Genomic DNA, 13,127 nt, shown 5'->3' with positions numbered 1-13,127 from the left:
TGTAGTCTCATCTCTCAAGATGAACATGTTCTAACACAGAGAGAAAACAAAGTATCTACTTGGAATATGCCATAGCCCTAGAGAGGAAATATCTGGTACTCATCCTTTGGGGAGGGAGGGGTGGGGGACTAAGTCCATTGCATGATAAGGATTGGCTTAATGTCCATAGATTTCAATTATGTTATCGTAAGGAATCCTAAGGAGTGGTGTGTCTACAATTCAGTCCAGATGAGTCAGATCAGCTCAGGGCAGTCAAATGTAGGAGATCAGAAGTAATTCTGGAGATTCTGAAAGATACTAGGGAAGTTCAAACTGAGCAAAGAACCAGTGGGCCAGATGCTTATTAGATTCTACCTTGCTGACAAGCATAGCAAGATGAACTGACAATGGATACTGCCATCCTTCTCTTGATGCCCTCATATGGAAACACGAAATGGCACCGGGTATATGCATGGCCCCAATGGACACTACAAAAAAAAATACTCTGGTGTTATAGGCATGTGACTTAAGTGCACCTAGTGTGGGACACACACTGGCACATACTTGAAGATGAATAGCAGATATAATTGCTTTAGTTTGAATGGTCATTTTCATAATGCCCTGAAAGATTATTTACAAAACTTTTTGTGTCAAATAATTTTCACAGGTATGCATTTATATCCTTATTCAGTAATTTCACTACTTTCACTCTTAGGTATCCATAGGTTGGCTTAAAGCCAATGACTTTCCATATAGTTTAACATGTATATTTTGACAAATGAATGCAAATCTGAAATTCTAACTTTTAAGGAGCATCTTAATAGCTATGGATGGGACTCACATGAGGCTCATACCATCAATACCACACATTCCCTAGGGGAGACCAATTAAAAGAGGCAGAAAGCCAATGTTCAGAGGTACAAGAAGTAGAATATATTAGAATAATTTGCAGAGACAATACTATTTTACAACTTGATATTTAATTTTATTTTTTCCTGTAGAATTTTCTTTGCACATATAAAATTTAAAGTTATAGCTGGAAGCTACTATATTGAAAAATGTCACAGAATGCCTATTGACAATACTTAGCAATCATAAAACATTTTTTTCTTCTTTAAACATTAACTCAAATTCATAGGAACCTTTTGAGATATAACTGACATAGAGGTAATATAATCTGTCAAAACTCAGAGGGAATAAGCAAAAAATTAAGGATTAAATTTAGGGGTTCTTGGGTCCTTATCTCATACTCCTAAACTAGGAAGGCACTTGCCAGATTATTATGCAAGTCATGACACCATAAATTAAAGTGGTCTCTATAGCCCCTATAGTATAACGCTACCATTATTAAATAAAAACATACCAAAATGTAATAAAACAGATTATTTAAGAGCAGGTTACTATTCATCAAGTGACAGGAAGCTGTGTATTAAGGCTTCAAATCACAAAGTGAAAACAATTAGCATAATTAAATGTTTTGTTTCATTATATTTCTAGTGAATACACGTACATACACACACACACCCCCCACCCCTAGTGATACAATCAAAAATCATAATCACGTTCAAATGTTTTAATTCAGATAAAACAAAGAGTCAGACACTCAGGTAGGAGGTTTTTAAATATCAACATTTTGAACATACAAAGGTGTAAAACTTAGATAAAAATTGTAACTCTCCTCCCTTGAATTTTTAAAGGCAAAGCCAAATAGGGTATACATGAATGAAACTATTGATTTATTAACTGAATCACTGAAAATCTAATCCACAAAGTCTTGAAAACTATCCTTAACCTTCTATTTTGTACTTTAATAATTTAAAATCCAATCATTATTGCATAGTGATTATATGCAATTTTACATCCCATTAACCCTGCTTTGTTTTAATTATAAAGATCCTTTGTTAGATTCCTTTAAATGATCCAGTTTATAATTTCAGGCTGTCCTAGGGAGCACTTTAATTCAGCTGCACATTCATCAACTGTTTATGTCTTGTTAATTGTTGACAACTGCACAATTGCATTCTCTAGCTATGATTGATGAATCGCATTCACAAGTTTAGCTATTAAGTTGAATAAATATTTATAACAATTTCCACTTAATGGACTGTTATTTTTATCCCCATAAGGATAAATTAAAAACTGATGTACTAACAGTGGAAGACAGCAAGTGTTTTAGTAATGCAATGCACACACATCCCTTTCACAAAAATATGTTAAGCAATATGTACCTACAGATAGTTTGATTTGGTAATCACTTCACTAGACCGAAGCAGAAAGTTCTTGAATACTATATCATTTCATTTTTGTTTCTGGAATTTGACTGCTGGTTGGGAATATAGAGCTTCCTGATGTGTCTCAGTAATTAATTATGATTTTTTTTAAAAGCAGACTTGAGATATGTTCACCACTGTTACTTTATCAGCAACAAGTGTGTAATAATCAGATCTATTTTTACAAGAGATTACTCTAGTAAACAAAAATAATGAAACCAGTTCTTCAGCTAAAAGGGTAAGTTTTAAAAGCCATGAGAAAAAAAAGGCAAGATACTTGGACAGTATTTTTGAGCCCAGATTTATTATTAATTCAGGGGCAATCAACATCATCATCATCATCATTATATTTATAGTGTGGTATTATACAGTACATGACCCCATCAGGATTAGCATCCATTTTGGTAGATGCCGTACAAGCAAATAGTCCCAGATCAAAAGAAATATCATTTGAATGGCCTAAGTTTCTCAAGTGGTAGATATTATTATAAACTCTACTGCTCTGAAGTAACTAAGCCAATCTATATCAACTGAAAATCTGGCCCCAGAGGCATACACTTATTTTCCAGACAGTCACAGAATCATAGAAAGTTAGGGTTGGAAGGGACCTCAGGAGGTCATCTAGTCCAACCCTCTGGTCAAAGCAGGACCATCCCCACCTATTTCATCCCAGCCAAAGCTCTGCCTAGCTGGGTCTTAAAAACCTCCAAGGACAGAGATTCCACAACCTCCCAGTCCTGTTTCCTATTCTTAGAATAAGAATTCTTATTCTTAGAATAATAAACAGCCCTGTTTCCTATTCTCTCTTCTTATTTCATGGTTGTTCCCTAGTCATCTGTTGAAAAAGATGCAAGGATGGACTAGTGAAATTATAATTGGATAAAAATCTCCTCCTTCAATAAAAATATTATTTGAATATATGTGGGATGTTTCAGTGTGTTAATAGATACATAAAATGAAATAAAAAATGAGAGTATAAAATAAACTGGCCAAAACACTTCAACAGGGATCTTATTATGAAGATTTGCATTCAGCACCACATCTCATATCACACAAGATAAGATGTCTAGATTTAAAATGATTCTACTTCCTGGCCAGGAGAAGCTACATGTCAGAGCTGATGCTTACATCTGCCTTATGAGAATCCACTGTCAGTTAGCCCAATGATATAGAATACTGAAAAACTATGGTGTAGACTAAAAGATAAAAACAGACACCAACAGAAACAATATTAAAATTATTCTAGTGTTAATAAAAAGGTAACTTAACTGCTTGCAAAACTAGGTAGCTCAAATAAATGTGATGTTCCATGTATTTTACCTTAGCATCAAGTACCCTAGATAAAATATCTCATGAACTAGTGTATAAAGTGCATCTGTACAACAAATACGGTGCTCTTAAGACAGATGGAGTGGCAGATGGGTTTACAGATTTGGCTTTCTAGATCCTCTGTGTAAAACAGCCTCGCTACTCAGTATGATGGTGGGGTTCAAATCTCAAATAAAACCTTAAATCTCTACACAGAGCTCAAGGTTTCTTTAGTCAATAAATACAAATCTAACATGTTATATATCACTATATTAAATATTCTTTATGTAGAGTACATACTCAGTAAATCTCTTTTAATTAAAAAGGCCTTTTTTCAAATCTTTCTGGAGCAGATGGTGAGAAAGTATTATCACCCAGTGGAATAAAATGCAAAATGACTACTTGTCCAAAAGCTGTAAAATTAATTACCTTCCTTCATTGATGAGCTCAATAAATGCAAGTCCTGCATTCTTCTGAATAGAATTTTGCCATTCCTAAAGGGATAAAATGTAACATGGTTAAAAAACAGAAAGGGGTTTCAGAAGCATGCCTGAATTTGACCTTGATGAGTGTTTAAGGATTATCTGAAAATGTTGTATTAATTTGCCTGTCCACCACATATTTTTGCTTTTAAGATACAACTTTCTACTTCTGACAGATAATAGGAAGAACTGGCCAGTGGTAGGGGAGCAGCCAATGCAATAATTAATTTTAAAAAATAGCTCATTTAAAAATATGCAAATATCTAATCTCAGTCATAAAAAGAGATCAAGAAAACACCACAAAACCATATTAAAAACACAAATAAAATCAATGATAGATTAAGAGAGCCTGAGAAAAAGCATTCCCAAATGACTAAACTAGACCCAGGCTACAGTCAAAACTGCTCTGGGATTAGAATTTAAATTCAAACAAAGTTTTTCTCCCAATCTCATTTTTCTGAGGGGTGCGGGGATGTGAGAGACTGACCTAAAATTTTATAACTGTAATTATGTATGATTTCAAAATATATAACTCAAAATTAACATTAACAGTACAAGGAAGCTTCTGACAGATTATTTTTCTGTATCGCAGAACAACACTCTTTTTTCTTTGTTCTTCTGTCACAATAACTAATTATTTTTTCCTGAACTTTTAAGCCTCCCAAAAGTTGCTAAATGTACATATTAGGTACAACATACAAGCAATAGCATTGCAAGCTGGCTCATTCCATTTCAGTGCCATCGTCTCTTTAACTCACCCCGTCAAGGGGCAAGAAAGCAATTTTTTAAATTCAGTCCTCTCTGCTAAAAACCATGACAATGACAGCTAATAACTAAAGCTAAGGGGCTGGAGGTGATTGTGATATGGATCTATAAAATAGAAAATAGAAATGAAGACCGCTAGAAAGCAAGGTGCACCTTTACAGACTAACCAAATAAGATATATATAGAGAGAACACAAGATTTCATGAACCCAAGTTCATTTCATCAGATGCTGTGAAAGGACATGCAGAAGGTAGAGTATAAGAAGGGCAGAGAAATTAGAATACAAAATGCAAGGGAGGGGAAAGAGAGAAGGGACAGGAGGGCAGTGCTAGGAGAGAAAGGCAAGCAAGTAGTAAACCAATAGGAACAAAGAGGGTCACAAAAACTAATCCAGGTAATGAGATAACAATCCACAGTCCCCTTTAAAACCATGCTTAACACAGTCCGGTCTGTGGAAGTGATTTCTCATTCCACAGTTTCCTGTTCAAACTGGTTTTTAAATCTTTTTGCCTGAGAACAGCCAGCCTCAGGTCAGGTTGAAGCATTCTGCCGTAGGTTTTTGTGTCTTTTTGCTGCTGATGTCAGATTCATTCTTATATGTAGAGATAATCATGTCTGTCTAATGCAGAGAGCAGAAGGACACTGGATGACCTGTATGACATTGGTACAGTTACAGGTGAATGAACCTTGGATGTTGTACTCTGTTATTAGGTCCAGTGACAATGTGGTATGCACTGATGTAGGGACACGGCAGGCATTTGGGTAAACTGCAAGGCCTAGTGCCTTGGTGAAGATGGGAGTCCGTTAGTCTATTGATTGAGAGACCCTGTTTGAGGTGGGCGGTCTGTAAGCCAGGACAGGTCTGTCCCCAAAGGTTCCTTTGAGAAAGTCATCCTTTTCCAGAAAGGGTTGGAGGTCATTAATGATGCGTCTTAGGTGTTCAAGGTAGGGGCTGTATGTGACAACCAGAAGGATTCTGCTGTCTTTGTCCTGAGTTTAGTATTGCAGCAGGCTGGAGCAAGGTTCAAGTCTAGCGTTGTTGATCTGAGTGTCTACAGTTTGGGGATTGTTTTGGAACTGTAAGAATCCCTGATCTAAATTCTTAAGGTGCTCGCCCCAGGTGGTGGGGTCAGAGCAGATCCTGCTATAATGCAGAGCTGGGCTGTAGACAATTGTGGCAGTTGGTAGGTTTCTGATGCAATGTGCTGGCAATGTAGCCACTGCAAACCTTCACTGTAGTGTCTAGGAAATCAATCTGCTGTGTGGAATATTCCAGAGTTAGCTTGATGGAGATGTGGAAGTTATTAAAATCTTAGTGAAATGTCTCTAGAGATTTCTTCCCATGTGTCCATATTATGAAGACACCATTGATGTATCTGCGGTGTATCAGGGGAATGAGAAGACAGCTACAGAGGAAATAAACTTTAAGGTCTGTCATAAATTGTTGGCAATCAGAGGTGGGGAGGGGGATATGTGTGTGTGTCTATAAAGATGCATATCTACCCTGCCTTCTGACTGACTTCAGACTAACACAGTGAACTACCTCTGCTCACGGACAACTACCGAATAGCAATTCACAGATAACACACCCTGCCCTCTGTCCATCATGGGCTCAAAGGTAAAAGACCCAATGTTTCATTAGGAAATCCCTTGGTTACCAAAGCCCACCATATCCCTAGTAAAGTTTCAAGGTTTTATATAACAAATTAAAAACAGCTCTCTAGAAAATTACTACACTTACAAATAACGTTTGTGGAGAATTTCATAAATGCCAGATCCAATAAGTTATCAGACTGGATCCAGACCACAGGCCAAATTTTGCCCATCCATGGTCTATGCCCTATCAAAGGATATCAATACAAGCTGCTATGATGTGAGGGTTACATCTGTTTAATTCTGTAGCAATACAACCATAGCTAAGCCACTCCACACACTGCTTCATTTTGGGTCAAAGTTTGAGTGACTGAACTAGTGTGTCACATTTGAATCACTATGGAATCATGCAGATACAATTAGATTGTAACACTTATAGCGCACTCCTGACCAGCAGTTTCCCCTCCCTTCTTAGACTGGCTAAAATATATGTTTGCTCATTACTTTATATTTGAAACTGTCCAATAGTTCTCCTCCACCCCTCACCATTTTAAATTCCTATTTTAAACCCCAAATTTAAAAAATCTGCCTAACTATTCAGGTGACATTTCTACGCACTTGACTTATGCTGAACATATTTATGTAAATGATGCAGGCATATTCAAGAACAACATTAAAAAAAGCCCTGTTCTACTAATCTTAAAAATGTTTTCAGCTTTTTGAGGAAGGATGTTAGCATCCCAATGCTTTGGACAGGATCTTGACATTTACCTGGAAGATAGCAGTTGTGTCAATGAAGTGCCTTTTGCTTACCCAATGGAAGTACACCGAGATTTATCTGTGCTCCTTCTAATAATCCATCTTACTGAGCAAAGCTTAGGCCATGTACAGGCATCATATTTCTACCAAGACAATCGCTGCATTCTTAGTAGAAACTAGGAGCATCCAAGCAGCCATTTAATTTCTCCCAGGAGAAATGTGCCTCTTCTGGAAGATCTCCCTTTCAGGAGAAACTCCCTTTCCCCTTGTCTAATCCAAGAGGTAAGTGAATAGAGCAATGAGTTCCCATACTTTCCCAGGCCACAGTATGCCTGGGCAGGGGAATGGGTAGGCTCACTGCTCCAGGCCCCTCCTAGACCAATTTCTCAGATGTTTCTGCCACCAGAAACAAATGCCTGTTCATGATCTTAGTGTCTCACGTTTACCAACCTTACAAATAAGATAACAGTGCATAAAGTCACCCCTTACATAACTGGAACAGAACACAGGCCTCTTAATATGGCAAAACTTATCAATTTAGTCAAATTATTTCAGAAAGTTTGGGCGAATATTATATGCCTATCTGCCTGTAACTACTACAATATGCATATAGAATATGTTTCCAGTAGGGCTGTGAGAGATTTCACTGGGTGTTTTGTTTCAAAGCTGTTTCGATAAGTTTCAAGCTCAAAACAGTGAAATCAAAATAAAACAAAAGCCTTCAAAAGAGCTTTGAAATGAAACAAGGGTACTCAAAACATTTCGAAAGTTTTGAAACATTTTGAGTTTTGAAGCCAGGATAGGCTTCAGTGCCAGTCCCAGCTGGCAGCAGCAGCCTCCTGTCATCCAGCACAGATCCAGGGGCTATGCCCCCCAGGAGGATTCTGGCACAGCCCCAAGCCCTCCCGGGGGGGTGCAGGTCCCTGGATCTGCACGCCAGATGACAGCATGCTCTTGCTGCTGACTGGGGCCAGCAATTGTAACAATCTTCCCGGTGCTGGGTGCAGCCTCCTGTGATCCGGCAGGCAGACTGGGGCCCCCCCCCACACCTCTGGGAGGAGTCTTTCAGAGCCCCACAGCCCTCCTGTGGGTGTGGGTCCCCAATCTGCCTGTTGGATCACAGGAGGCTGCACCCAGCACTGGGAAGATTGTTACAATCGCTGGCCCCAGTCAACAGCAAGAGCATGCTGGGACTGGCGCTGGGCACAGCCCGCACCCAGTGCCGGAAAGACTGGTGCTGCTGCTGGCCCCAGCTGGCAGCAGCAGCCTCCTGTCATATAGCAGGCAGATCGGGGGCCTGCCTGCACCCCCAGGAGGGCTGCAGGGGCTGTGCTGGACTCCTCCTGGGGGTGCGGGCCCCTGATCTGCCTGCCAGATCATAGGAGGCTGCTCCTGCTGCATGGAACTGGTGGCAGCACCAATCTTCCCAGTCCTAGGTGCAGGCTGCACCTAGCACCGGTCCCAAGCAGCAGCAGCAACGTCCTGTCATCCCAGCAGGCAGATCGGGGGTTGCACCCCTGGGAGGAGTCCAGCACAGGCCTGCAGCCCTCCCGGGTTGTACAAGCCTATGGATCTACCCGCCAGATGACAGGGGTCTGCTGCTGCCAGCAAGTGACAGTTTTGCTTGTCAGCACCTTGAGGTGCAGTTTCCCATAAACCTCTATACCTATCTCCTTGAAACCTGGCAGGCTTTGTGCCCACAGAAGGGGCTACAATCCCTGCAAGTTTCATCCAAATCAGGCTACAAATGACAAAGTTAAAGGCAGTTTCATGCTTCCCCATTATAGTCCATGGATGAAACATCAAGACAGAGTTGAAACAGTGAAACAGTTTCAATGAAATGAAACGGAACAGTTCTTTCAAAATGAAACAAAACTTGAAATGAAACACTGTTCCACTGAAATGTCAAAATGGAAGTTGAAGCGGAATAGTGCTGTTTTCCATAGCCCTAGTTTCCAGTCCCTATGAAGGACACAGGGCATACACTGCACCCACAACATTTTGGTTGCTGCTTTCAGTAGTGCAGGATTTCCTTGTCCTACACTGCTGGGGTAGATGCTAAATTGGTGAGAGTGCCCCTTAGCCCTGTATTGGGTCAGCATTAACTCAAAGGTGAGAGGACCCTAAACTAAGTCATTCACTCTGCTCTTTGAACAACAAAATCCCAGCACTGCACAAAAGCATTAGGGTCATGAGCAACTAAATGGAAAATAAAGCATTTCCAGTGGGTCACCCATACCGCTTCAATATTAGAGATGGATAGTTACCTGTTTTCTAGCCTATTTATTAATTTTTAAAAGTCCAAAGGAGGTGCTTGCCAAAAAGCCTATTACTCAAATGCAATTTCTTACAGTAGGAAGATATGTCTTTTCAGCAAGCCATGGTGATTATGAGATGTATTTTGAGGGCACACCATATCTGCTCCTTTCTGGGACAAGTACTCTCAGAATGTGCCTTAGGAGATGGGCATGCCCACACACTGCCCTGGAGACAGCCCTCTGTGTGATTGAACCACTAAACAACAGACTCTGGAGAGCTGTTCCAGGGATGAAGACTAATCACTTTGTACTCCCATCCCTAGGGCTTGTCATGCATCTTGCCTTGTCATGTACCCTAGTTGTTCCCCACTGTTTTCTTGAAATCTGTGCAGAAGTGTTGGACAAAATGACCCTTCAGGGCCCTTCTAAGCCCAGGATTTTAAGATTCTATAAATATTGTAAAGAAAACAGCCTTATTGAAAAAGCCAGAATTTGTGTACGAACTCTAAATTCCACCTTCTGTGTATATGCATTATGATACCATATTTACATTACACAATCAATCACATTTTATTTGTGTATCATTCAGCATATGGAAAGAACAATGAATATGGCAGAAGTTTCATTAAGAGAAAAAGGTATTTTCAGATGGGTAATGCATGGGCTGGGACCTAGAATTGACTTTTCTCTCAACTCCTGTACTCTTTTCTCTCAACTTTTTGTAATCTTAATGTTCTTTTAATGCACTTTCTTGTATATAATTATTAGCATACTTTAGAATATATCAAGAAGGAAGAATATGCCTAGGACCTGCAGCTCCTGAAGAAATACAACTATATCAGAATCTTTCTTAATTTAAGAAAATCGTTCTAGTCCTTGGGGTTGCAAAAAGTTTAAAGGCCCAAGCCAGTCTATGCCAATACTGTAGTGCACACATACTTGCATTAGTTTTATGTTAGCTAGTTCAAGTACAGTAGAACTTGGATACTTCACAGGGTTAGGTTTCTTACTCCACAAGTGAAGATGATAGTTTGTAAAATAACCAAAGGCACACAGATTTGCAGCAAATAGCTGGGCAGTGGCTCTAGCAGTTAGGTGCAGCTTTTTTTTCACAGGACCTTGCTTTTCCAAGCAGCTGTGCAGGACCACTGTTGAGATACAGCTAAGTGGGGAAGAAGTGCACTTAGAAGTAAAACTGTAGGAAACAGCTTCATGACTTATCCTAAATTTTGGAACCTGCTACAAATTAAATGGGTTGAAAACCACCTGGATATAACTGATCCAGGTTCTATTGTCCGGTCTACATATGGTAGCACAGAGCTCAGTGTGGGCTAACCACACAAATATTTACCTTACTGCTTAAATGGTTCTGCAGGTCTACATTTCCTGAGCCTGCAAACAAAAATTCAGAGACACGAATACCCTCCTTCTTCAATCTGAGATAGTAACTGTGTGTAGTAGTGGTGGATGTCAATGGCATCCTAACAAGAGTTCTCTTTATGTAACAGCAGATAAACACAGGCACCCTTCTCCCAAACAGACACCCCTTTGCTTGAAGAGTTAAGCACAAAGGAGTCCCACCTCTCCTGCATCTGCAACGGAAAGCCGTGTGGTTCTCTAGGAGAAGGGATCTTCCCTGTGAATCCCAAGGAACAAGACATACTCTCTGGTTGCATCTCTTGCTTGATGATAGATGATGAGTATGACCCTCAGGGAGGGGGGCAGTAAGGTGCCAGATTACCTAAAGGTGTAATATTAAAGAACTACAAAGCTTTACATCCTTTTGCCAGGAAAATATTATCAAGAGGAGCTTAATTACCATTCATAGGTCACATATTATAAACAATAAAAAAATACCAAATACAAAAAATATTTTCCTAAATGTCCTCATTTTTTTTGTAAAAACCCAAAGAGGCCACTATCCAATCCTGGTATAATCTAAGTACTTGGGACTACCCACTTCCAGTCCCTTGGAGAAGGGATATGCATCCTTTTCCAGCTGTCCAGTTCAGAGGATGAGCAGGTGCTAGAACTCCACTGCTGCCGCCACTGCCACTTTTTCCACAGTGATGTGGGGAGAGCACCCACAGCTGCTGCTTGTGTCACCTCCGGGGGTGGGGGTGGGGTCTCAAGTCTGCTGTTGCTTTATCTGGTCTCTGAGAGAGTCCATTGAAACTGGCCCAGGTGGAGCTTGTACAGCATGAGGGAGCCCAGGTTTCTTCCTGCTCAGACCCCAGCCTTTTGATCTCTCACTTTCCCTAGAACTCCGTGGCCCTGACTCAAGGAGCAAGCAACCAGTTCTGCTCCTAAGAGAAGGGCTTCATCTTCTGTTGGGGGCAGGGAGGACTGAGCACAACCCAGAGGTCCAAGCAGCACAGCAGACAGTCTTGTTTGTTTGTCAGTTCCTTATACTTTTTGCTATTATCTTTCGAACACTATGGGAAAATACATATTAAAATCTTTTGGTAATAGTAAAAAGTAAATACTAGTGTTCAATACTAAGATTCAACATAGGAAGTATTCTGACAAATTAATTTAGAGATTCTTAAAGGTCTCAGAAGTTTATATTATGAAGCATGTTATTGTTTAGTCTCTAGGACTAAAACTAAAATGGCTTTGTATCTTGAGTTCTAGCAATTGGTCACTCAATTCTCATTCTGCTAAGAGTTGAAATCTCAATTAATTTTAGCTTTACTGTAGTTCTTTTTTGCTGTCCTAACTTCATCAGTCTGCATATCTTATTTCTTTCTTCATTCTTTTGCCACTGATTCTTTCATTCTGAGATTTTAATAACCCAGTTAAATTCCTTAATTCTTTCATTACTGTATTTTAAGAATAATTTCTTGGCATAGATACAATTTAACTATGCAAGTTATTTTGTTTATGTTCTTGAATATGATTGAAAATGAAGTCTGTAAGATCACCATCACCTTTTCTGGGAGCATAGTTTATCTAATTTTATACAACTCTCTTTCTAATCCTTATGAATTCTGTGTGGTTTGCCCTTGGTTTCAATTTCATACTGCAAAGTTGTTTGTTAAATGACTGATTACATCATATCTTCAAAACCATGCTCTGAACCACTCCTGTGGAAATTTTAAAGCAAAACTCAGAGGAAATTCCATTCAGATTAAGGAAAGCGTTACAAAGCCTTCCATCCGTGGGGGAGGAGTGGGGAATGTAAAAATGGTTTTAAGACAGAGTTTGATAAATATATTAATTGGATTATATGACAGTTGCTTTCAATAGCAGGGGACTGGATTGGACCTAGAAGGTTCCTTTCAGTCTTATGTCTCTAGTGAATGGTGATAGAAAAGGAATAAAATCTAAGCAAACCTCCCACTATTAATCTGAATGAAGAGAGGGATCACAAAATTCCAGTTCTTTTACCATTACTTTTAACTTCCTCCCCATACACACTCATTTCCTATGGCTAGCAGAAGTAAGAGAAATATATATCCCTCAACCATGTTTTTCCAGGTTCTGCAGCTAGCTATTGATGAGTGACAGAATAGAAAGAGAAACTGAGTAGCTATTGTTAGTTCTTTGGTTATATTTTGGGCCACTTTCTATTAAATGCTCCTCACTTTGTACATGCTTATCCACATAGTAAGGGAGCTGCAAAGTGACTGGCAACATCCTCCTGGAAAACAATGAACAAGTACCGGGGCTTGCTTGGAACATGGGATAAAATCATACAAAGCATAGGTGAC

The 13,127-nt window shown here is 39.5% G+C and overlaps 1 protein-coding gene across 1 annotated transcript in view; it reads right to left on the bottom strand.

Moving 5' to 3' along the window:
* Window positions 1–13,127, bottom strand: part of NBEA (neurobeachin) — an 827,350-nt gene that overhangs the window by 234,490 nt on the left and 579,733 nt on the right. The window contains exon 39 of the mRNA XM_025215995.1: window positions 3,987–4,051. Within this exon, the coding sequence (XP_025071780.1) occupies window positions 3,987–4,051 (65 nt within the window). The remainder of the gene's footprint in view (window positions 1–3,986; window positions 4,052–13,127) is intronic.

This window comes from Alligator sinensis, unplaced genomic scaffold, assembly GCF_000455745.1.
Source record: "Alligator sinensis unplaced genomic scaffold, ASM45574v1 scaffold1014_1, whole genome shotgun sequence".
Taxonomy (NCBI): Eukaryota; Metazoa; Chordata; order Crocodylia; family Alligatoridae; genus Alligator; species Alligator sinensis.
This window is presented reverse-complemented; position numbering and strand designations above follow the sequence as displayed.